Consider the following 27,579-nt stretch of genomic DNA (forward strand, 5'->3'; position numbering starts at 1 on the left):
CTTTGAAATGTTAGTTGCAGTTTCTTCTGTCATATCGAGGGCATCATAGCAGAAGGGCTTATCAACAAATGTAGTGTTATTGAAATATTTTAATGGAAACTATTTATGTTTGAAAACAATCATTTGAGAATTGCAATGGGCATGAGGAAGAATTAAAGAAAGTACCCTGTTAAGTAGACAAAGATAGGAAAAGTTATTCTATATTTAAATGGCTCTGATATAAGTTTGCAGTTTTGTTGATACACCCTTCTGGCTTGATGCCCTTGATATGCCTCTGTTGAGAATGTTCTCTGAATTTTTAAATCTTAATTTTTCAGATAAGACAGTTTTAATTTAATATCAGTGCAGATTTAATATAATTGTATTTTTAAATGCACTAAACTATGGTAAGATGTTTCTTTGTTGAAGTCATTATAGAAATTGATTATAGCTTGTGGAGGGAACTCTATTCTCGTGTTTCTTTCATTAACTGTGTCTCATAAAATCATAATTTCAAAGTCTTCAGTCACATTACTTGGGTTTACCATCATTTGTAACCTGTGACTTCATTATTATTTTTTTTAAATATTACAAAAAAATATATATTATTTATAGCAAAAATACATATTAAATATTGATTTATTACTATTGTAATTGTTATTACTGTTGTTATGTTTGTGGCAGTATCGTGAGATTCAATTGGATGAATTGGCTTTCGAAGCCCAGGAAGCTGATGGAACTGGAACTCAAGCTTCTGAGGACCGCTTGAAAAGCAAAGAAACTGATCATAGCACCACAAATGGTGAAATAAACTCACTAGGTATGTTATTCCTTTTACACCATTTATCTGAATATTCAGAATATTTCAAGCTTAAAAAAATAATACTGAATGCTATGCTTGAAAATTTAGTACGTAATTAAAAATATTTAAATAAATTTTAAGAAATACTCCCAAGAATGGTGGAGGATAAACATGTACACATGATATGCTCACTGTTTAAGCCAGCAACAATAAAGTACGGACAAATAAATATAATATACAAATAAATAGTATAGTAATTAATAAATTTGTATTTCACAAAAGACTGTTGCAGGGGCAATTGATATTAAGTGCAGGGACATGTCCATCTCTAGAATTTCTTCTTGTTCGTTTTATTATTATTATTATTATTATTATTATTATTATTATTATTATTATTATTATTATTATTATTTCTACTACTATTATTATCACCACCACCACCTTACGTTTTCTTTTAATTACAGGAAATTTTTATAATTAATTCTCATTCATTCTTATGGCTTGTAAACTTTCTAAAACCTGGAAAGTGTGATTTCTTTTCCATAGCCTGCATTTACACCTGAATGTATTTTAATTTATTATTTACAATATGTAACAGTTTTTCATAACTGGAAAAATATTTCTTTTTAATACACTCAGTATACAGTTCATATATGTCATGCATAGACGTGTGATTTCGTAGTATTAACAAAATACAGTCAGCTCTGGATATAGTGAACCTAAATTGTTGGTCCCGATCCGCATACATTAAAAAGTACATTAATATTTCCGTTTATAGTGAACCTTCACTTCGGTTATAGTGAACCTAAAACTAGAACTTCCCCTAGAAATTTATTTTTAAAATGGCCGAAATGGTAATTTAGGAAACCCTTTCTCCTATAAACTTCCAAGAATATATTCAGAACAAAATCTCAAACCTTCTACTCCTTAAGTGCATTGAAAGACAAAGGATTTGTTCAGCTTCCTGGACAGCTTGAAACATGTTAAAGAGAATAGTGGACGCAGTGAGGGATAAAGGAAGGATTAGTTCTGACTCCTTTAAAAGAGGTTATTAGAAGAATAGGAAGAGAAAGTGTTTTCTTTTGTAAAAGGAAGTAGAGTGATGACCAAAAGGTAAATAGAAGAAGGATTACAGTATAATGGTCCACAACCCTTCCTTCTGCATCTTTGTAAAAGTGAACCTGGGGAAATTCCAAGATCGAGTACACAGAAGCATACCTCCACAGGGAAGAGGTGCGAAATCGGTCAGTGCCTACTACCTACATGGCCAGATGAGATTCAAGTTTCGATCTGTGAACATCAGGATGTCAAAGCCTAAAGTGTTTAAGTTGGAAGATAAAGTGAACATTAGTACTGATATTGAATGTGATCTGACCCAAACGGGCATTAATACTGTATGTATAGCAACGTCAGTAGTATAAAAACAGACACCTTGGATATAGTGAATGAAATATGCTGGTCCTCAGAGGTTCATTATAACCAGAGTTGACTGTACCCTAAATGTTTGAAAACTTAATTGTATTCGGGGGGGGGGGGGGGGAAGACACACAAATCTCATAAAGTTAATTTATAAAATGAATGACATTTATCTGCAAAATGTCATGAAGTCTAATGATTTCAACGAAATTGCCTCGTCACGAAGTTAGTGCTTGAAAAAAATGGGTTCCCTCCCCACCACAAAAACTCGCGAAAACAAACAGATAATACTTAGAAATAAAATAGAAAATTAAATATGGTTGTCTCCTGAAGCTGTAAACAGTGATTCTACAATCTGTGCAGAGAACAAAGAGAATGTTGAAACTATTCTCAACTTTTAATATTCAAGAGCAGGATAGCTAAGTGCTGTAAACTGGTATAAGATTTGCTGCTTGGAATCAGATTGAACTTGACCTGGTTTGTGGATTACTGAGAGTACTTTTCAATACTCTTTCCAAATATGTGTAAACTACTGTTAAGAAGTGATTGGAAGTAGGCCCAAAATGTATGATAACTCACTTTGAATACCTCACAATGTTAAGGAGTCAACATCAAACCTTATTATCCACTCCTTGTCATCGTACCTTTTTCTATCCATTCTATTTCACTGTTTCTCACATATGGAATTCCTTACCTCGTCATGTCAGCATTGCCAAATAGTTAATCAGTTTACATTTAGAATTCAAATTATATACTTTTATATAGAATTGATTTTTGAATTATGTAGCCAATTTTTATAGGTTATTCTGTGTTTATATAAATTGTCATTTAGGTTTATCATAATGCAGACTTAGGATATAAATCATAAATTACTTAATTACACATCATGTTTAGTAAATATTTCATTATATGTAAGCTCTTCAATCTGCAAAACAATAATTTATATTTAAGTATTACTATTAGTATTATTACTGTTATTATTTGTATGCATATTTCACTTCTGGTAGTGTGAAAGAGAATACCTCATGGCCTTAACTCTGTCAGAATAAATAAATAAATTTTAGGAAAGACATTTATTATGTCATAGTATTCAAAGTATTAGGAAAATTTGTAATGATTAAAATTAGTAACTGGATTTTTACATGCTGTTGTACATAATATTAATTTTGTATGCCGTGTCCTAACTGATATTTTCACGAAATATTAACCCAAACCTTTATATTTCCACGAAATCTTGATAAAATAAGCACTACAAAATCACGTCCCTAGTTATGCATGGTCAGTCGTTTCTCTGCTTTCTTCAGAAAACAGTCTACTACCCAAATCCTGAATTTCACAAAGAGTTCAGTAAATACATTATAACCTTAGTCAATGTATCTATGTACAAAGTGTTATATACTCTTATAATAATTGTTTATTTTAATTGACAGCTCCAGATGGAGGCGGGGAAGGAGCAGCAGCTGTTCCTATCAATGAAAATCTGTTTATTGATGATGATGAAGATTTAGATGAATTAGATGAAGCATTGGATGATCTAGATTTGGACCAGTGACCCTGGTGACAAGCCAAGTCTGGTCTTGGTTGTACATCAGCTGTAGGGTGTGTACTTGTGAAAAAATTATGCATATAATTACAGTGTTTAAATTATTAACATCCCGTGTTTCAAAGACATTAAGTGTTAATTTCATCCAAGGACAGAAATTGAAATTACACAATTTAAAAAGTTTGAACATTACAGCTCGTTATTGATCCATTTACGTAATATCAACAACATTGTACCATGTTTAAATACTATTTACTTCAAGTAATACTGACTTTGTATGAAACAAATGTCGTTAAAACTTTGTAGTTATTAATTAATGGAAAAAGTAGTACTATAGAAAGTATTAAAAAAATATACTGAATACAAATTGATAAGAAGATTAGCTTGGAATTGGAGGGTGGAAGAAATTTATTTACAACAGAAAATAAAATTTAACACTTAATGAACTATTACATAAATGCAGACAGATAATCTTAAATTACTATTGGTTTTTATTATTTTTTATTCTCTCTGGTGATAATTTTATTGCAAATGTTAATTTGAGTAAATTATTTTAGATTTAATTAAATTCAGTTTATCTTTTAAGAGTGGTTTATTATTTTGTATGTGGAATGTTTTTCTTTTCTTTCTATAAAATAAAAAAAGCATGGGAAGCTTGTGGGTTGCAGAAATAATCTGTATACAGAGCCCTAGAGATTAATGAAATGATCGAGTTGAATGGTATAAAACAGTGACCTGGGAGTACACATAACCAGTCTCGCCTGGGTTATGTTCTGTCCTAAACAACCTTATCCTCCTCCGTATTTTTATTTTGCTGATACAACTGCGTAAGTCTGCTTTTGCCATTTTTGTAACAGAACTTAGCTACCATTACATAATCACTATGTAACTTATTCTGTTTATTCTTACCAACTCCATCTTGATGTTATGATGTGCCAATAATTATGATTATAAATTTATTTTATATACTGTGTTTGAAAATGTAAAATAATAAGGTTTATTTAATAGTACGTCATAATGTTATTGTGGATTTCCAGTTTGTTTCTATAAATATTTCTCACGTTTTTCAAATACCGATAATCCACTCTGAAAGTGAAGTCATATTGTTTGGTTTGTTATTAACTAAGGCCTTCCTACTTGCTGGCCAGATGTTGTGAAGAATTCCTTTTCTCAAATGAGGACACCTAGAAAGCATATTCATTACCCCACATGGTAGTGAAGACACATTGTAAATTGATATTTACATTAGTTCATATCTTTATTCCTTTTAATTTATTTTATAGAAGATTCTGATCTTGCAGGAAATGCCATACACAGGATTTTCTCTAATTGTATATGGCCTTCAGTACTCACATTAGTTGTGTAAAATCGAGATGAGTATGAAATGAACTTAATTTTATAACTAATGCTTTAAACTTGTGTAGATTACTTTAGTTTCATTACTTCAGAAATAAGTAAAAATAATGTCATTGTCATAAAAAAATTATTTTTCTAACAAGATGTAATTGTCATTCAAGGTATAAAAGTAAAAATCACAGTTTATACATATTACATTATACACGTAATAAAAGATGTAAAGAATTGCTAAAGTGTGAGTAAAAGAAATGTTCTGAGTAGAAACAGAATTTTTTTTTAACTGTTCGGTAAGGGAGTAGTTTATAAATTGTATGTCTCAATGTTTTGTTGCAGTTCATGCTGCAAATATATGCTGTTGAATTTTATTTGTTTATTATTTTTTGACACTGAATAACATTCTGTGATTGAATCCAAAAGAAACATTCCATGTTGAAGTTTCCACATCATCATGCTGTTACATGTTTTCTAATCCATAAATTAAGGCTTCAACGAGAGTGTTACTGTGTTTACTCGGCTGTAAAAACTTCCAAAATTGAGGAGCGTTTTTGCTAAACTCGATAGATACACAAAACTGCTTTTCTCAGAAAACGAGTTTTATTGTATACACATTTATGTTATGGGCTGGAGATATAATATTAGGATATGTTTTTCTATTCCAGGATATCTTTGAAATAACATGTAAGCCATTGAATAATTTTAATCACATAACCAAATTTATTATCTTCAAAAAATCGAAGCTTTTGCAAAACTAGATAGATACAAATAAAAAGTTACATAATGAACACAAATTACATGTATTCTATAATTAATTTTACTTATATAATATACGAAATCTTCCCTATGTTACTTGAACATATTCCATCTCTTTGTAGAACAGTTTTGCCTCATGGGGTACTTGGAAAAATTTCATGAGTTTCAAAACATCCTTACTTTTTTCTGGTGACCATGTTAATTTTTTATAATACAGACGCCTGCAATATTTCTTTGTTGCATATTTTGAAACTATCTTTGAAGACTGAAATCTCTACAGATACAGCTGTGAAAGTTTGTTAAACAGACACAGTTACACCTAATAATCCCCTTGATCTAACTTTGTTTGATATACAACCTAAAACTATCATAATTGGTGACTTTAACGCCCACTCCCAACTTTGGGGCTACAATAATGTAAACCAACCTGGAAAAATGATCATGGACCTCCTAAATACTACAACCGCAGAACTTGTCTACAGAAAAGAAGATCCCCCTACTTTCATTCATTATTCTGGTTCTGGTACAAATCCAGACTTATTACTAGTAACATCAGATATCCATCACGAAACCAAGAAAAAAATAATTGAAGACCCTGGATCTGGCCATAGAGTCATTGCTTCTATCCATCTCCACCAAAACCGAAGAAAAGAACCCTACAATAACAAAACAACATGGAACTTTAAGAAAGTGAATTGGAAACTATTTACAACAGAACTCGACAAACACCTCAAGGTCAACACACCACTAATGGAAAATACAAACTCAGATAGATTGAACAAATATTTCGGTGAATCCCTTCTTAAAATTGCAAAAAAGCACATTCCACGAGGCAAACCAAAAAAAATACACCCCATTCTGGACAGAAAACCTGACTTTATTGAAACAAGATAGAGATAAAGCAAGAACCAAAGCAGAACATAGCAAAACACCAGAAGATACTCAAGATTGGAGGAAAAAGACTGCCATTCTTAAAAAAGCAATCATAACAGCAAAAAAGAACAGTTTTAATAAATTTATTGAAAATATTAATTACAGAACCGATAGCGCTAAAACATATAAATTTCTGAAAAATATTTCCAATACACAGGAAAATACTAGCCAACCTATTATTCATAATAACAAAACACTAACAGATAGTAGAGATATAGCAAACGCATTTAATAAACACTACTCAAACTCTCACAGATTACATCCCAATACCAAAAAACTGACAAATTTATCAAAAGAGAATTACATAAAAATAATAACAATATTACTAGTACAAAACCTGAAATATTTCATCAAAATTTTACTTCCAAAGAATTAAATATAGCTATACAAAATTTAAAAACCAAGAAATCTCCTGGCCCCGACAACATTCATTCCGAATTTTTTAAACATCTGGGGGAAAAAGCCAAGTCTGTACTTTTATCCATTTTCAATTCATCATGGAACACCTCAATTCCTGCAGCTTGGAAAAAAGCAATCATTGTACCAATTCACAAAAAAGAGAAACCTGCTCATGATGTTAATAGTTATCGACCAATAGCACTATTAAGCATGATAGCAAAAACCATGGAGTCCATGATCTCCAACAGATTAACTTGGTATTTAGAATCCCAAAATCTTTTATCACCACGACAAGCTGGCTTTCGACAACTACATTCTACCAATGAACAAGTCAAACGCCTCGGCCAAGAAATAAAAGACAGTTTTAACAAGAAAGAAGATACCTTGGCAATATTTATTGACTTTCAGTTAGCATATGACTCTGTTTGGAGAAATAAATTATTACTAAAACTCCAGAAATTAGGTATCTCCAGCAATATGTTCAGATGGATATCAGAATTCCTTAGTGAACGATTCATTGCCACTAAATTCAATAACTCACTTTCTAGTTACAGACAAACATATCGAGGTCTACCTCAGGGCGCTGTCCTCAGCACAACTTTATTCAATATTTATATAAATGACTTACCCTCCCTATTAGAGGAATCAAACATGAAAACAGCACTATTTGCAGATGATATAGTTTTGTGGACTTCCGGATCTTACAGACATAGAGACAAAATTCAAAATTCTGCTCTTAAAGCTCTAAATCAACTACATGAATGGAATAAATCAAATTTGATGACACTCAATTTAAGCAAAAGTAACTACCAAATATTTTCACTCGGTAAAAAAGAAAGAGAATTCAGTATCCAATACAATGGCCAACACCTTCCTAGGACTTATGAATCCAAATATCTTGGAGTTATTTTCGATAGTAAGTTAACATGGAGCAACCATTTGAAATACATTTCTGAAAAAGCTCGTAAAAGATTCTCCCTTCTAAAAAGACTAGCAGGAAAGAAATGGGGATGCTCTAGGAATACTTTGAACACTACATACAAAATGTTTATACAGCCAGTGCTGACATACTGCTAGAGAAATTTTGACTACTTCACCTTTCATAAACGAAATAGAATATGTTCAAAACCAAGCTCTCAGACTCATTACTGGTGGAATCAAAACAACTCCAATAGATTCTATGAGATTCCTCACTAACATTAACAGCATCAAAATGACAATAGAAGAAAAAGCACTGATTCAATATGAAAAACTTATCAGATTACCAGGAAACAATTGGCATTCATACAGTCCTCTCTGTAGATTGAAAACTCAAAAAAGTTTCATATCCATTGTTCAAGAATTAAAACAGAAAATCAATATCCCGAATTTAAAAGAAAAGTTACAAATTAAACCAAACCCTTTAACTCTATTAAATATAGAATATAATCTAAATTTAACAGAAGAAATACTGAAATCAGAAGTAAACACTGAAATACTAAAACAATTGTCTTTAGAGACAATTAATATTAGGTACCCTCCACAAAACTGGCTTCATTTATACACCGACGGGTCCTTGATCTCCAGAGAACAAGGTGCCAGTGCAGGTGTTACGTGCTGTCTCTTCTCACTTTATAGATTTCTTGGATATGGAACAACAAGTTTTGATGGTGAAATCATTGCAATAAGGGAAAGTCTCAGGAATCTTCTATGCCACATCAATAAATTTAGGAATGCAGTTATATTGTCAGACTCCAAAGCAGCTATTCTATCAATAGTCTCTAAACACACACCTTCATCTCGAACAGCAGAAATAACTAAAATGCTCTCTCAACTAATATCACTCAATAAAAGAATTGTATTCCAATGGATACCATCCCATTGTGGAATCCTGGGAAATGAGAATGCGGATGCTTTAGCAAAGAAGGGCAGCACTGCTACTTACAGACCTGTTACTAAATCTACGTATTACTCTGTGAAAAGATTTATTAAATCTACATACTTAGACTTCAACAAACAAAATTTGATAACACAATCCCAAGGGAAAAACTGGAACTCTCTGCATCAAAATCCACAGTTAATTCCCGATTTACCACGAAAATCGTCTGTAGCTGCATTTAGATTGGCAACAGGCCATGATTGTTTGGCCAAACACCTGCATAGAATTGGAATATATCAGTCCCCTAACTGTCCATTGTGCAACTCAAACCAAGAAATGGATTCGGAACATCTCAAAATCTGTGCTTCAGTGGCTGATCATGATAATATCTTTGAAAAATGCAAGAGGTCAAATGACTTCATTGTCTAATGCCTGGCATTAGAAAACAACAACAACATTTCGTCTGTTGTTGCATCGATCTTTGTTGTAGGAAATAACACACTGAAGCTGTCATTTGAAATGGAAGTTTAGTTTTAAGAACTTTCTTTGCACTTGTTTTCAAATCATGTGCTTCCCAGTCAGCTTTTAGAATTTTAACTTTGCCATGATTCTCCAGTATTTGATGGTATTTCTGAGGTGAGAGAATGCTCTCTCGTTTTCTGAGATCTTTCTCTATTCTTCCAAAGACTCTATCTGGAGCAATGTAACTTTGACCACAGACTGGAAAGAAGTGAAGGATCGAAGAGAATACTCAGCTCTTTTCAAGAAACTATCAGCATGGACATTACAATGCAATTCTTGTTTTGGTCTGAACACGAATCAGAGAATAAATGGATAGTAGAGGGTCCAACATCTGAGAACTTATTTTCTAGCTCATTAAGGAAATGCAATAAAGCAGAAGCCACTTGATTGCATCCCCTGTTTGACTGTTTCTAGCCAAGTGTAGAATGAAATATTTTCCTTCTCCTGCATATTCTTGTGGATCATTATACATAGGTTGTAAAACCAGACTTGCCTACAATAAAATATTTCACTGACAGTAAGTTTTGATAAGGTTGATTTTGTTCTATGTCGAAACAAATTTTGATGATGCTTGGATTCTCCTCTTGCATTATTGAATACAATTTCTTGTTGCTTGTTTTTTTTTTTTTGTACAGTCGGTCATCTATCGGGTTTTGTAATAACTATATGCTTGCATCTATAGAGTTTTGCAAAAAACTCTACGACTTCTCCATCCTCTGTGTACGATATGAATCGAGTTATGCAAAATCTGACTGCATAGGGTGATGCAGAAGCTAAACATCATATGATTGTGATATATAACTCATTTTCGCAAAATTTTGCCTCTATCGAGTTTAGCAAAAATGCTCCTCATTTAGGGAGGGTGTTATAGGTGCAAACTTCATAAAATCACTTGGTTTGGGAGGGGATTAAAATGCGTTATTTTAGTGTTTTGTGCCACATAATATAGATATTTAATTAAATCACAATTATTATAAACTTTTGTATTTCTTCTTTTTCACAGTTTGGACTATTTAATCTATTTCGTCTCCATATTGTTTGGTCCATCTCTTCTTTGCTCTACCAAGGTTTCTTCTGAGTTTAGGTTGGTGTTTTAAGGTTAGTTCAGGGACTCTGATTTCCGTCACCTGTCTGTATGTTGTCACAAGTCTGTTTTTATATCATTCAGTGCTTTTCTTTGTAATTAATCTTCTTGGATATTGGTATTTTTTCTTAAATTTTGTGTAGTCAGCTATTGATCTGAAGAATCTCATTCCTGCTGAATTTGTACTTTGACTTTCAAAAAGTAAGGGGATATTATAGCCGAGTAAATATAGTATGTCTGGTATTGACTGTATCTATTTTGTACTTCAGTATGCCGAACTGCATTGAGTTTGTATCATAAATTATGTCTCCCTTGATAGTCTAGTGGTGGTCATGGTAGCCATTGGATCCGAGGTTTGCAGATTCCAGCCTGACTGAGGAGAATGGAATTTCGAGGATGACAGAAATTCTTAGCTTGACTCATTCAGAAGACAATGGTAAAGCTGGGAGGCCCGTATCATATATGTACAGCACATAAAAGGACCCTGTGCCTAAGTGAAAGCACTTCAGGTCATTAATTTCCCCATCAAAATTCAGTGGGCCTGTATTTATTGCGTAAATGCTCACAAGATTTTAAGGTCCCTTGGATGTCGTTATAACCAAGTTCTACTGTAGTAGAAATAAAATAAAATAAAAATCGTGTGACGTTTGAAGTCAATCCGACAAAGGTAAGTGGCGGTGCATCTTTTAACAAATAGAGAGTTTTATTACAGGGTTAAGTTTGTGATTTAGGTTTGTTTGTGGTGGGAGTGAGGTTGGAGGAAAACTATTAAATTATCTGGTTTCTAAAAACATTAGGTAGAGATTTTCTGTTTACTCAACCGGGAGGAAGTGTATTTAGATGATTAAAATTAATTGGAGATAATTCATGTTGAATAGTACTGAGTGGAAGCCTGTAGTGAAATGGAAAAATTCTTTTGGCCGTTACCAGCAAGGATAAAATAGGCTTCCAGTGATCATAACTTCAGCTACTCGAAGGAATTACTGGTTTTAGAAGACTGGAAAAGTGCAAGTGGTCTATTTTGTTACATAGGCAACCAACACAGGTCGTTTTCAAAGTGCTTGTTTATTACTTAAGCAGAAATTAGGGAGATATATTCTATTTACTATGTAAGCATCATGTCTGTGAGACTGTTTTGAAGAGTATGTTCGATTCTACAGTTGCCAAGTCTTCTGGGCCAGTTATTCCAATTTTCAAGAAATTCCAGGAAAGTTGGTCTAAAATAAATAAAATGGAATTGATTTCAGGTGTTGGAGATGAATACGTCAAAGAAAGGCTGTTTAACAGTGATGAATTCCTTAATTTTGCTCTAACAAAACTTAAAGAAGAATTTTCTCACGAGAATTGGAGAAAACTGGGAAGTTTTTAAGTGAAAGCCCTGTATAGTACAATAGAGCAAGATGCAAAGAAAAGTTTTAAGTGTTAAAGATAAAGTTAATGTATAAATAAAACAAAGTAAGAGTGATATAAAGAAAGCTGATGTATGCCATGAATTTGGTTTGGCTAAGGAAGAATTGAGAATGATTTACAGATGCAGTATTTTGCAAAATGAAACCAGAAAAAAAAAAAAAAATTCTTCACCCCATGTTCTCAGTTGTGAACTACTGTATGTATTTTAGTTGCTTTACTGACATAATATTTTATACTATATTTCACTACTTTCTACAATTCAGTGCAATAATTTCATTTTTTTTTAAGTAATGAAAAACAAAAATGGTGTAAAGTATTTAAAAATGTTATATTACTCTAGGCCTGTATAAAATACAAATTATCAGGCCTACATGATTCAATAAGTAATGCTCCAGATTTTCTTTCTCAGCTGCCTTTCACTGGAAAAGAACAAAGCTTTATATATAGCATCTTGGAGAAACCTTCCTGCATAACTTCATGTAGTTTCATCATTTGACATCTTTAATGGATCTTTATCTGAAATCAAAGGATGAAGTGGCAATAAACTCAGAATCAATTCAAAACTATTTTTTTTTTCTTTCTTGAAGTTCAACAAATGAAATAAACTGCCCAGTATTTCCCCAAGCTCCTTTGTTGCTGAGAAGTTAATTATTTCTACTTTCGTTGCAAATATTCTAAAGCTCAGATGCTTCTGCATACAGTCACTATCCTTAGACCAGGTGTAGACCAAAAGAGCTTTTCCCCAAAGTAAAAGCATTCTTACTTGTACCGAAAACAATTTACAATGTCTTTCTTTTTCTAAAAGGGAAATTATTTTTGGTTCTAGCTCAGTCATAGCTATGGCTGAGAAAGATGAGTGTGTTGCAGTGTTATTTAAGGAAATCATAAATGTAGAAAACAGTGTCTTTGGGTTCATCCAATTACCTGTGCAGTAAGAAAAAGGGAAAGAAACGTACATTACAGAATTTTACCTAGGAATTGCTATGGGGTGAAAATTACAAAATTTCACAAGATCATTTTTAGATACTTTTTATTTTACTGTAAATATCAGAGTCTGATTTCTTTATAACAATAATAAACGTGAAGACATTCAAAATGCCATTTTTAGCAATATTCAGCCTTTTAGTTACAAGTATCATAATTAAGTGAAGCAAAGCTGCAAAATATCGCGAAATTTGTTTGTTTGCACGAAATAAGACTCCTTTATCACGAAAACCACAAAATATATTCCAAAGAAACATGAGTTAGTGCTGTTTAGTTTTTATTTCTGTCTTTTATCTCCTTCCTACTCGTAGATGCTTTGTTTAAAATGTCCATTCAAAAATGCTTGTGTGTCGAAGGCTGCTGTCATAGTTAATTTTTTCCTGCCCCTTGGTAGCATTCATATTCTTGGCTTCCTTTGTGTTTGACTTCCTCATTTTACAGCCTGCATACACCAAAATTGTGACCGAGAATTTTGTTGCATGAATCTTGTAAAAACTGAAATTAGAAACTTTCAGTAAAAAGAGTTAACACTGGTAACAATAAATCTTGTAAGGGCTTACATGTAAAGAATTTCAATGTTTAGAGTGCCCATAAAATAACGTATTTTAATGTGATGTAAATTCAGCAATAATTGATTCTAAACATACTTATGTCTAATGATTTACTAAGATAAGTGTATCTAGAGTGTGATAAGATGGATTGAAAGTAATAAAACTGCAAGAAACAAATTACATAACTTTTTACTGCATACCTTATTAATTTCATCTTTCTTCACAATTATTTAGAATGTTGCATAAACTTTGGACATCTAGTGAGCAAAACTGAAAGTTGGAATATGCTATCTGATAACGAAAAATAGAACTTTAATCTACGTGCTTTTTTCCCTCTCTTTCTCGCTCCTTATCTCTTCCCCCCCCCCCCCATTACTTTGTCGAGGGTGAGTTTCGATCTGACGAACCTGCCACCGAACACGCTAACGGTAAAGACGCTGCATGCTAAGCATCTGAGCTAACAAGATGAGATGATGGAAAATTATTCTACTTATGTTCACTGTGGAATGACGAGAAATGGCTCATCCTGTGTCGTTAAGACAAATATCAGGATGAGCCCTAAAAGAAATAGGCCACAGACCTACATCTCCTTCCCCATAAAAGTTCCGGTATTTTTCCATACATAAATTTTCGACATAGATGCATTGGCTTAGCTTTTATATATTACTCCATTACATGACCGAGGTCACACTGAACCTTTCAATGTGCAGACTTACAACTACCAGCACTTCTTCTGGCGGTCTTGGTCTAATCTCCGAACATCACATATGTTACACAAACAAGTTTACTCGATTCCACTCACACTACAAAAGGACAAAGTACCTTTCAATGTGCAGACTTACACCTTCCAGCACTTCTTCCGATCCTGGAGTCAATTCGTCCTATGCCTCTTCCCCCCCCCCCCATTTTTGTGGTAGCTATAAGGTTACGTCCATTTTCGGCTTTTTTCCATTCAAAATTTTCTAGAGTTTCTTCAGTCGAACAGAGAAACCTGGAGTGAGACAAGTCGCCAACAGGCTTGGAGCTCCCATATTTAGTTTTTCTCAGCTCCGAACTCACTTGCAAGACGCATTTTCGCGTACCTTTTAAAGTTTCCCCTCCCATTTCCCTCACATTCAATTCAATTCTCTCGAAAGAAAAATGGCAGGGGTGTCTTTCATTGTCTGTTGATTCGTTAAGGTGGAAAGAAAAGGAGATGCACACCACATACCACATCGGTAATTGATTTTAGTAGTGTCCAATAAAATCCCTACTACTCGTGTCATTTTACTGCGGACCGTCGAATGCACATTTCTACTTGTGCCTTAATTTTACACGTGTTTTTATTACGATGCGTGGAATGCGCCAGTCTTTATTTTTTAATGATGTTCTCGAAAGTGATTGGTCGCTGGGCATGAGCGGGGAATCGGTAGCGAGAGTGGGGATAAGGCGCGGTACAAATGGCACCAGCGACAGCTATTGCGCATGTCCCTACACCTTGCATATGAATCTGTGACAGGTTAGGTTTGGTTGGTTTACTTTTGCTATGTCTTGCATTTACGATCAACTGCGTCGCCACAAAAAAATGTCGGGAAAATTTTAGAACACGGATTGCACCTACCAAATTATGTCTTAAAATACTAAAAAGAGCAGATTAGTCTGCGTTTGTCGAATGCGCATCATTATATTTATGAAATGGCACTTTTCAGTGCCAATAATTTATTTTGTGTGCACAAGGTTGGAATTTTGAAGTAAGAGGGAAAGGGTGCAATCCATGTTCTGGAGTTTATCCAGCCATTCGTAATTTATGAACTATGTAAATGACTTGGCACTTGGTGAAAGTTAGGCAGGTTCGTGTACTTTGAACCTCAGAGCAAAGATGTTTAATTAATTTATTAAAATGTTTATGATATGCCTGTTGTGATGGTGATCTACATACCTCCAATTTGGGTAAAACTAGCGCAGAGGTAATTCTGGGGATTTCGAAAGTGAAAATCTGCTCTTTTTAGTATTTTAAGACATAATTTGGTAGGTGCAATCCGTGTTCTAAAATTTTCCCGAATGGCTTAAGACTGAACATTTACAAATGAAACAACATATACTTTCTATTAATCACCTTGGTTATATTGGTATCCCTGTCCCTGCTATATTCCTGGATTAAATTCTAGTGGCAATTGTCTCATTCCTCTTTGTATGCCGCTAGATGGAAACTTAGTTCAAATGCATAGAGTGCCATCTGTAGAAACTTTCAAGATGGTGGCCGTTAGTAGGAGATTATATTAGTTCACTAATGAAAGTTTGGCCCTCATTTTATGTAATTGGAGTATTAAACAAAACTGAAGTGATTTGTGGTTATTTATTTAATCTAAGATTACAGAATGATAGTCCAGGAGCCCGTTCAGGTAAGGAGAAGCCGTTATTCAATAACCGAGTTGCTTGGTAAACGATAGGCCTGTTCTGAAGTTTGACAAACTAATGTTGTTTGTAAAACCTCTTATTGTCAAAACTTAATAATTTTGTTGCGAAATTTCATTATTATTGTGTATTGTGTAAATAAATTATGTGCGCAAAGTTGGAGTATTTAAGTATTTGATATATAGGGCTATATTTATTAAATTTGCAACTCAGTTTTATTACTTTGAATTTCAGGCAGCTATATGGCATTGCCTAAATCATTATGCTTATCCCGATGCAATATTTCTTGCTGAGCGTCTCTGTGCTGAGGGTGAGTGATAAGTGATTATTATTCTATTGCTGCTGTTAGTATAGAATTAGTACTGAATCTTCTTTCGTTTCTTTTATATTGCATGGAAGCATTATTTAGGTTAAAATGTAATTTTCAAGAATTAGCTTATTTACACATATATTTAATGTCTATAGCCTTTCATCATAAGTGTTAATTGCTTCTTTGGAGACTGATACGTATGAGATATAGATTAACTAGATTGTAATTAGAGAAAAATTATTCTCTTACCATGTCTGTTTCGTTCCCATTTGTTTCCTCATGCTTTAAATGTCTTCTCCTCGCTCCTAATCCTCTTTCATTTAGCTTTTGTTGTAGAAGAACTTTGGTGCATTGTACACTGGCTGATGAAAAAATGGATCACTTAATTTTCTAAAGAAGTAATAAACTTATTAATATTTTGTAGCTTATGCTTTAATTCTCTTACATTTTCACAAAAGCTTAATGAACTTATCGTGTAGGCCTATATTGTACACTTTGTTCCCGTCATCAAAATTCTTTTCGTTTGCAGTTTATTTTCAGTTTTAAAATGTTGTAATTTATGTAAAATTTGGAGTAAGTTAATGCATTTTATGGAGTTACTGAGACAACAGCTTACATTAACACATGTTTATGGCATTGAAACTGTCACAGTGCGCTTATCGTGTTCTAATGTTGGCTGTTGGCGACAATAACTGTCTCCATTCGTTATAGCATGCTGATCGCTAGATCCTGCAATGTTCCCTGAGCGATGTGGTTTCATCCTGCAGTTTCGAAGTTGCAATGTCGGACAATAGCGAGCCTATCCCATAGGTGTTAAAGGTTTTAAGTCTGGAATGCTTACTGCTAGTCCAGAATTGGTTTCTTGATAAACATAGCAAAAGTAGTCAATCATGCAAAAATCAGCGTGGGTACAGGCACTGTCATGCATAAGAATCAAGTTTTCGCAGATGAAGGTAATGAAGGAGATTACATGGTATATTAACACTTCTATTATGTATTGGTACACATTCAGAGCTTCTCCATCGAAGAAAACAAGCTCTGTCTGGATTCCAAATTAATACCGCCCCATACCATGACAGACTCACTTCCAAACAATGTTCTCTTGGTGAAATTGCAAGGTGAATATCGCTTCTCATGTCTTCTCCCTACCAGTACTCTCTCTCTCTCTCTCTCTCTCTCTCTCTCTCTACCATCAGATGACCATGAGGCAAAATCGCGACTCATCCATCAACAGCAACATTGGTCATTGGTCCACAGTTAAGTGTATTCTGTGTTATAACTCACTGCCTTATGCTAGAGGGTAAGCTGTGGAGCAATTGAAGATTTTAAGGTAAAATTGATTTCCGAGTCTTTGTCTAACAGTTCTCTCACTCTGTGATGTTCCCCACTTTGAGATGATTTATAGCCTGGACTGTGGGCCTGTGGTGGTCTCATAAGACATGGAGAACCAAAACCTTGTCATCCCTGGCAGATGTAGACCTCCCATGGTATGATTCTTATCATCTCTGGTAGATAGCAAGTTCATGGAATCACCATAGGATGTGTTGGACTCTTCCAGATGATGCACCAATGGCATTAACTGCAAAATGAATACTGACCTTCGTCTATACTCATCCATTTCAACAGCTCTCGCAATGTCTTCTCGACTAAGAGGCATCTCAACTTACAAAATTCGAAAGAAAAATGTTGACATTTGACAGAATATGTGCCACACATTGATAATTCATTAGCAGTGGCCACTACACATTTCTAAAACTTGAAAGGTTTTATCACAGTATCACTTTTCTGTAGAACTGCACTGGATAACTATAAACATTTTCAAATTGTCAAGTTTTTAAGACTTTTAGCTTCTCTAAAATATCTTTTTTACTGGAAACAGGATCGTACTTGAAAGTAAAATTGATAGATTTTCTTGACTTGTTATCTCTATATTTTGTTGGTTTCTATAAATATTGTCATAAATTTCAGAAACGATTGGATATCTAGAATTTCGCTTCAGGACACTGTGTAAATTATTGGCAAAGAAAAAAAAAGATAAACTTAGTCACTAAAATAAAATTATTACATACACCATTGAATTCTTTCCTAAAGAAGGACAACATAGGGAAAACTGTAGGCCCATTGTTAACCATTTCAGTTTGTCTGTTATCTAATTTTCAGGCTATTCTACAAAGATACCTGGATGAATTAAAATATTAAGAACAGTTGATTTTGTATATTATTTCAATGTTAGGCATAAAAATCCATAAAACAATTAGCAAATACGCTTTTACTCCAAAATTTGACTGAAATAGGCCTATGCCCAGGGTGCAGTGTCAAGTCCAATTCTATTCAATATATGCCCTATACATTAATGAAATAGTAACAGCACTCGAGACTGGACAGATAAAGGTTGGCATGCTCACAGATGATAATAAAGTAGTCTGGATATCATGTAACAATCAGCGAAACAAAAGTCTGTAGGCTTATATTGAACTGACAGCCAGGATGAATGATGTAAATGAAGGTCTGGAGAAATGGTCCTGTAACAACAACGTGCACATCAATACTGAGAAAACACGATACCAGATATTCACTATGCAACATGAAACAAGGAAAATATATTTAAAAATTAACGACAACCAACTACAAGAAGCTCAAACCACAACATATCTAGGAATACAGCTAGATAGGAAACTTACAATGAAAAACCATGTACAACAAATGATAAACAAAACAAAATTCTGAAAAGGCTAGCTGAGGTTAAATGGGGAGATACAATGAAAATGCTTAACACAACTTAGTGTAAAATGCATATCAAACCAAATTTACTATATGGTGGTGAAGTGGTTACTAGTACGAAATCAACATTGAAAACAAAATTAAGACACAGGCCAAAATATAACTCCTTAAGATTGATTACAGGTGCTGTAAGAACTACACCAATTACTTATACCAGTTACTGTTATGCAAAATTTTATGCAGAATTGTCTATCAGAACTGAATGTAAAATGAAAGCATTGATTTTATCTCAGAAATTAGAGTGATAAAAACATACATGAGTAATACCACAGTGCTGATGATCAAAAAGATATTTGTTAAAATTGAGAATTATAAAATATTTAATCATTCCATGTGAAATCATCAGATTTATCAAAGAACGTGTGGTGGTTTATTTTTAAAGCCTATTCGTATTTTGTTGATATTTTAAGTATGTGTAATATGGTATGAATAATGAATAAATCCAAAGTTTTTCTACTCTGTGTTTATTGGTTTCAGAAATACGACCATCTTAATATTGTAAACTGCAGGTGGATTGTGCTGTGTAGGAATTGCGCACCAGAAACATTAAAAATGTATATGTCAGAAAATAATGTATATAGGCTAATTAAATGAAACTTTCAGGAGATGAAGTGGATACTCAAATCTCATACCTAATAAAAGATAGAGTGAAAATACTGAAGTCCTATCTTTATAATAATTAAATATTTGCGTTTTGTTACAATAAAAAGTCACTCAATATAAATGGTTCGACCATGGGTTGGGAAAGTCAGAAAATTTTGAAGTTTTAGTGATTGTTTACTCATAATTTGAAGAAGTTATTGCTAAATTTTCAACATGTTTTTCCAGGATTTACAGGAGTTAGTAATTTTCTCATCCTACATAAAATGTTAGTTTTCTACTGTTGTAAGGGTGATATAAAGTATCATTGTTTACAAATAATAATTTATAGCTTTATAACTAAAGAAATAATACATATTGTTGCCTATTTTTATAATTTGTGATGAGAAATAACTATTACAAATCAGTATTTCAAATCTCGTTATGAATAAATACAATTAAAAATACCCCTGTGATGACAATAATGAGAGTTCACTTAACTTATTTCTTACCAGACATAAAAATAAAAATTCTTCAGATGTTATAATTAGATTCTGGTATGGTCACTGAAGACTTGCCTTGCCACAAGTTGTTTTGTTGTTCCACCAATGGCATCACATGAGCTTTTCCATGACTTGTAGCAAAGAAATTTTTTTTTTTTTTTTTTTTTTCTGTGAAGCAGCTCTGTCACTGAAGTAAACAATTTTTCTGATGGTGCTGTCTAGTTGCTTGACATAAATTCAGCATTATCTTTTGAAATCTATAAAAAGGTAGTTTTGTCATAAGAGAGACATTCACTGATAAAGAACAATGGTACAGGGCTGTTATTACTATGCAAATATAGCACTATAGGATGAAGTGTCACTTTATTGTAGGACCAGTGGTAGCCATAAAGGAGTAGTTTTTTTGAAAAATCTACAATTGTCAGGCATTCATGTTGTATGGTTTTCTTCTTATCTTCTAAGTATTTAGCTTTGTACCTAGCAATAAAGTAGTGAGGAGGACTGAGTCCATACCTTATCGACAATATCATCAATAAACTTTTTCCATGAGGTAACAACTTTAATTACCATGTTCCTTTTGGTCCAGCCAGAATGAACTCTTTGGTTCGTAATTCTGCAAATTTAGAAAACCCCATTGATGTTGCAGGATATTTATCACAAAATGTAACATATAGTTCATGTAAATTACATTATAGTAGCCTCTTTTGTTTATGTTCTTTGTGCCTTGGCTCTGGATTTTTTTTTTACAGACAAATAGTCCTTATCAGGACATATTCGAGAATATTCATCATTTTTATAAAACTGTCTTACTTGATTTGCAAGAGCTTCATGCATTGCACGACCTTTGTTTTTCTGAAACTCAGGAAGAATGCCATATTGTGCTTTCAACATCCTTCCTTTTCTATTTTTTTTTTTAATTTTACTTGGTTATTTAACGACGCTGTATCAACTACGAGGTTATTTAGCATTGATGGGATTGGTGATAACGAGATGATATTTGGCGATATGAAGCCGAGGATTCGCCATAGATTACCTAACATTTGCCTTATGGTTGGGGAAAACCTTGGAAAAAACCCAACCAGGTAATAAGCCCAAGCGGGAATCGAACCTGTGCCCGAACGCAACTCCGGATCAGCAGGCAAGCGCCTTAGCTGACTGAGCTACGCTGGTGACTTTCCTTTTCTAACACCATATTTTGAAACAGACAATTCTTTAGCTACCTTTGACACTGACCAACTCCTTGGTACCAAGGAAATTAATTTAATTTTTGTCGTGTGACTTAGCTGACCCTATCTTGACTTCAATTTTTTTCAATTAGATTCTTGTAGTCTTCACCAAACTGTACAATTTCAGATTTTTCAGTGTCTTCATCAGATAATTCTTCTGCGATAGGGACATCTGTTTCTTCAAGTTGTGCCTTTAAAGCAGCAGGTGTTTGATAAACGATCTTGAAAGACAATATTTTTACTAAATATTCACAATATGTAATGATATACACATTCAGGGTGACCAACTTATAAATATTCCAGTAAATATACCTTGCTTTCTGTTTGTCAGTGAGAGAAACGCTGTCAATGCAGAACATTGTTCATATTCATTAACTCTGGAAGGAAACCGAAACACACAGATAAATTTGCAAGGAATAATACCCTTATCATAAGGAACACTGTCATCAATTTTCAATGTGTTTTATATTTCCCAACAGAAGTTATGGCTTTACAAATATACATTATATTTCAGTTCTATTTAATTTATTTCTATAGTCCAACTTTGAAAACAAATGAGATTGAAAATAATATCAATGCACCAAAACCTTTCTTTCATTGTATCAATCAGTCAATCCAATCAATCTTCTTAATGTATCCAGCTGTTTCCTGACATCATAAAGTCCACTATAATCCACTGTAGTTTATTCAGTTTTTGTTTTTCATGAGAAATGAGGGATATTTTGATCGGTGTTCATTATAGATGCCTGTTGCTAGTACCCATAGTTGGGGTGTAGTCAATATATACTGCAGGGCTGTGTCTTCTGCAACTGGTACTGATGATTTTAATTTACTTCTTTTGTTGTTTATGAATGGACAGTGTAGAAGAATGTGTTCCAGATCTTCATCATGATTATTACACTACAGACAAGTAGGATTATCAGAAATGTGAAATCAGTGTAGGTACAATTATGTGACAATGTGACCTGTTCTGGCTCTTGTTAAAAATGTTTCAACATGTCTGGGCAGGGTTTTGTAAATTTCCAGGTCATTTGGTTTCTTTTGTATGGACTGTAAAATTTTCCCTCTTGAAATGAAGTCCATTGTAATAGCAACAATACATGAAAGATATTCAGAGAAGGAGTGGTTGAGAATATTCACTGTGGAATCCTTACGGAATAACAGAAGCAAAGCAGAAGCTGGTGTATATTGCAGAGATTCTGCACAATGTAATATTTTGTACAGACCCTACCTTAAGAAAAAATAGTCAGAATCGAAATCAGCAATTGACAACATTACAAATTATAAAGACGAAGTCTCACAGAATCCAGGAGATCAGAAATTTAATTAAAATAGTAAAGGCAAGACATGGCCGAGTTATTCTCCATTATATTCCAGCATATGTTGGAGTGTAAGGGAATGAGCAGGCAGGCCAACTAGCAAAAAAAGAAAAGGTGCTACACTAAAGTTGAAACTATCATCTACAATAGAACTTCATAAGCAGATCAACAGCACTTCACCAAAGAACACAGAGCTATTCAATTCAGCTTATTGAAGGATAAGTTTTATGCTAATACACACCACAGAGAGGACATACAAAGCATGCCCAGGAAGACTGCAGTGGTGCTCTTTAGAATGAAAACTGGTGATGACTGCGTGGCTGAACATCTGTACAGGATAAACTATGCTCCATCAGATATATGCATCATCTGCAGGGATACAGGAGCAGTACAAAATAAGGATCATCTAGAGAAGTGTACTGGACTTTCAAGTGACAACATTGCTGGCCTTTATTGGAAAGCTAGGGAGAAAATGATGCAGATCAAATAATCGCCATGCCATTATACAATGACAACAATTGTGGCATACTAGTTATCAAGTTACTCATCTGTGCATAAGAATGTATTCATTGATACAAATACAGTTGTAATTTTTTTTTGCACTCTATAGTTTCGAATCTGTAATAATCAAGTTGGTCTTATTGATCTAATAATAACTACCAGGCTTGCTACTGAATTCGAAGTTCATTCTTTTACTTCCGCTGAAGATGGTGGATTTCTTTGTTTACTACATTTGCAGGTGCAGGTGTTACGTGCTGTCTCTTCTCACATTATAGATCTCTTGGATATGGAACAACAAGTTTTGGAAGAGAAATCACTGCAATAAGTGAAAGTCTCAGGAATCTTCTATGCCACATCAATAAATTTAAGAATGCAGTTATATTGTTAGACTCCAAAGCAGCTATTCTATCAATAGTCTCTAGACACACACCTTCATCTCAAACAGCAGAAATAACTAAAATGCTCTCTCAATTAATAACACTAGTAAAAGAATTGTATTCCAATGGATACCATCCCATTGTGGAATCCTGGGAAATGAGAATGCAATGCTTTAGCAAAGAAGGGCAGTACTGCTACTTACAGACCTGTTACTAAATCTACGTATTATTCTATGAAAAGATTTATTAAATCTACATACTTAGACTTCAACAAACAAAATTTGATAACACAATCTCAAGGGAAGAAATGGAACTCTCTGCATCCTAATCTACAGTTAATTCTCTATTTACCACGCAAATCGTCTGTAGCTGCATTTAAATTGGCAACAGGCCATGACTGTTGGCTAACACCTGCATAGAATTGGAATATATCAGTCCCCTAACTGCCCATAATGCAATTCAAATCAAGAAATGGATTCGGAACACCTCAGAATCTGTGCTTCAGTGGCTAACCATGACAATATCTTTGAAAAATATTGGAGTGCAAGTGGCCAAATGACTTTGTCAAACGCCTGGCATTATAAAACAACAACATTAACAACAACATTTGATGTAGAAATTATATACAAGATGATAGATTTATATGGGGAAAAACAATCTTGAAGTTACCTGTATAAGGCTGATATATAAAGAGGCTAAATTTTCAGTCCAATACAATCTACTAAAGTATAATCTTATTTACCAGTGATTTGACAGAAAGAGCTGTATAGTACAGTATGAGCCAACTTCTGAGTTTTTCTTTTCGTCTGTTGTCACTTGTGCCTATTCTGCTACTATGAATGAGTAATGCATGCTATCTTGTATCATGAAATCAAACAATGTGATAATTTTTGTGGCCATATGAAATTATTATATATTTATATAGGCCTATAAATCATGAGTATGCTGTAGGCTAGGTTAGCTTAGGTTACTGTAGCTTGCTTTAGTTTAGAGCTAGTCAGTGCTAAGCACTCTAATAACTGAGCTGTATGTAAATTTTCAGTCAATCATTAGATATTGCATATGACCATGTTTGTATACTTACATTTCAGCATCCCATACCGCTCATTCTGTCCATGGTACTTGCACATAAATTGTTCCATCCAAGACAGACTTAAGACTTGTCAACCAAAAGGAAATGTGTTTATTCATTCCCTATATTTAGAACATTTAGGATAATCTTAAAGGTTCTTTAGCTCTCATGTTGATGATAGATCTTTCTTGAATTTTCTTCAACTTCATTGTTAACCCAATAATTTTACTTTTGAATTATGCAGAGTATAGAGAGAGCTAAATTGCAAAATGTTTATTTCGAGATTTTCACGGAGATTATACATTTTTAGCATTTCTGTTATCGAAAAAGTGGTTTTAGACTTGTCTGTATAGCTATGTACAGTGATCTATCCTAAAATTGATAGATTTTGTTCATATTCGTTATCAGAGAATGTGTACATGAAGTATAATAACTGTCAAAATGTCACTTGTGTGTAATTCGGAAAATAATTTTCTTATATTTCTACACAATATATGACTTGATTTGTGTCTAATATTATGATCTTGCATCATATTGTAGATATGACATGCATTAATACATACAAGAAATTTCATCACAGGATGTTGGATGTTTTTTAGTTATGTGGGAAATGCTTCATCACTGCACAGGGAACTGAATTTTGAAAAAAAAAAAAAAAAAAAAGTAAATCATTTTTTTAAATCTTAAAAATATTTTTTTCATATAGCAGAAGGACAGTGTTTTACACATATTGATTTTCATTATTGTACAAGATACAGTAATGGAGGAAAAAAATGTTGAATATTTCCAAAATTTTATTGCTATAAGCTGTACTTAACCCCCTTAAGCTGTAATTCATGTTAATCTTGAATGTGTGCGATATAATAGAGCACTAAGGTCTATTAGGTTGGGTTTGTTTGGTTTTTATTTTCTTTAAAATGCTGAGCACTCAACAACGAAGTCACTGACTCCTCTCAACTAACTAAAGCTTCATTGATTCCCATTTTTAGTTTATTTATCACATACATGCAAATTATCCTCTGATTGAGGTTCTGGCTGATATGTACATCTATTATCAGGCAATACATCTCACTTGACAACATGTGTCAGAGGAAGAACAATTGTTTGTATGCATCTGAATTCTGACTAGTGCAATATGTAGCTAGTCGGCGATGTATGCAGTGGAGAGGGAAAGGAACTGGCCATCCTACCCCATTATCTCCTGGCCTTCTTGGTATCACTTGTGAGGTTCAGACCTGTCTTCGGACAGTTGACTAAGCAACAATACATGCACATCTTTGATTATTACACATATAAGACTTTGGACGAGTTTCAAAGTCAGAAATTTTCCCTTTGCACTCTTTAAGTAGCTGTACATTATGTCACATCCAGTGTTCTGGAAGCTACTTAGTAAATCTTGAGATATCTCTTTTGAGTAGGTTTAAAAGTGAATAGATGACATTCAGGTGACATAGTAAGCTCCTTCAGTTAGAATTTCGAGCCACAAATTCATCAACATAGCATTCTCATTGTTGGTTTCTGAATAGTTTCTTCTTAATTCTTAAGATTTGTTCCAACTTAGCACAATCGAATCGAAATGTCTGCTGCTGCTCACATCTAGTGGAATCTGACCAAACTGAAGCATGTTGCAGTTTAAATTGATCACATAATAACTTCAGCACAGTGATGTGAACAGGAGGAAAAAGAAAAAAAAAACAAATATCTAAAACAAGAAAATGAAATACTGAGTTCATGATGTATGTGTGTATATATATATATATATATATATATATATATATATATATATATATTTAACTAGAGATACACACGGAAAATTGTTCACCTTATTTGATTATCTTCTGGAAGATGAAACAAAATTTAATATTTATTTTCGTATGAGTAGATTGGAGGATAATATTAAAATGGATTTGAGGGAGGTGGGATTTGATGGTAGAGACTGGATTAATCTTGCTGAGGATAGGGACCAATGGCAGACTTATGTGAGGGTGGCAATGAACCTCTGGGTTCTCTAAAAGCCATAAGTAAGTAAGTATACATATTGTGTATGAAAATAAAGTTTAATTTTTATCTCGTATTTCCATCAACTTATTTTGCTTCAAGCATTATCACAGGCATAATTATTATAATAGTACTTTTGTTTTTGTCATGCAATAGTGGATATTTTTGAAGAAGATTCTTTAATTTTTCTTCATTCATATTACAGTCAAACATCCATAGGCTATAACGATATTTGTGGCCTCTGGCAAGTTGTATTGTTATATCAAGGTTATTGTTATATTCAGGGTATATGTTGACTACTGAGCCATGGATCTATGTAGCAACATCACTTTACTTTCCCCATAATGCCGGAAAGGCAAGTGATGATTTCAATTTTAGTTGGCAGGCCCATGTGTTTAAATATGAAATTTCGTAAGCGGCAGAACATTAACATGATTATAGCAAGATGTGGATCTATATTGTTTGATTTGGACTCTCGTGGCACACTGGGATTGGTATGTTTGTAAGAGATTTGCCTTACATTGATGATAAGAATGTTTAAGATACTACTCTCTGTGGATGAACATAATCAGAGGTAATTTTTAGTGATCATTGTTTATACCACATTGAGAACTAGACAAACCTCCTCAGAAAAGCAATGGAGAAGAATCCAAGAGGAAATAGGCCACTTGATAGATCACAGTTGTGATGAATGGAACGATCTCCACTTGCTGAGGGGCCATTAAGACATAAGTGAAGATAAGAACCTCTAGAAAGCTTTAATGAATGAAGCCAAAAATAATCTCTGGTCTAAGTAGCTATAAATTGAATTGAATTATTTATAATATTTTCAATAAAAAGTGATAAGTGAATTGAATAAGTAATAGCAAGGAAGTATTACAAACATTAGAACATTGGAACAATAAATGAGACAAATAATATACGGTAATGTA

At 33.5% G+C, this 27,579-nt stretch overlaps 2 protein-coding genes and 1 long non-coding RNA gene across 5 annotated transcripts in view; 2 read left to right on the top strand and 1 right to left on the bottom strand.

The window, feature by feature from the left end:
* LOC138713428 (zinc finger CCCH domain-containing protein 15 homolog) overlaps positions 1–5,461 on the top strand; it is a 46,752-nt gene extending 41,291 nt beyond the window's left edge. The window contains exons 7-8 of the mRNA XM_069845522.1: positions 664–799; positions 3,628–5,461. Coding sequence (XP_069701623.1) covers positions 664–799; positions 3,628–3,749 — 258 coding nt within the window. The 3' untranslated portion in view covers positions 3,750–5,461. The remainder of the gene's footprint in view (positions 1–663; positions 800–3,627) is intronic.
* Positions 1–15,770, bottom strand: part of LOC138713431 (uncharacterized) — a 39,850-nt gene extending 24,080 nt beyond the window's left edge. The window contains exon 1 of one of the 2 annotated variants that reach the window (XR_011335864.1): positions 15,683–15,770. This is a non-coding gene — a long non-coding RNA (uncharacterized lncRNA). The remainder of the gene's footprint in view (positions 1–15,682) is intronic. The other variant, XR_011335865.1, reaches the window with a different exon arrangement.
* A 43-nt stretch (positions 15,771–15,813) lies between these two features.
* The window catches only part of Cdc27 (cell division cycle protein 27), an 83,386-nt gene continuing 71,620 nt past the window's right edge, over positions 15,814–27,579 (top strand). For both annotated transcript variants that reach the window (XM_069845520.1, XM_069845521.1), the window contains exons 1-2: positions 15,814–15,968; positions 16,216–16,291. In XM_069845520.1, coding sequence (XP_069701621.1) covers positions 15,945–15,968; positions 16,216–16,291 — 100 coding nt within the window. In that variant the 5' untranslated portion in view covers positions 15,814–15,944. The remainder of the gene's footprint in view (positions 15,969–16,215; positions 16,292–27,579) is intronic.

The sequence above is a fragment of the Periplaneta americana genome, chromosome 14, assembly GCF_040183065.1.
Source record: "Periplaneta americana isolate PAMFEO1 chromosome 14, P.americana_PAMFEO1_priV1, whole genome shotgun sequence".
In the NCBI taxonomy this organism is placed as follows: domain Eukaryota; kingdom Metazoa; phylum Arthropoda; class Insecta; order Blattodea; family Blattidae; genus Periplaneta; species Periplaneta americana.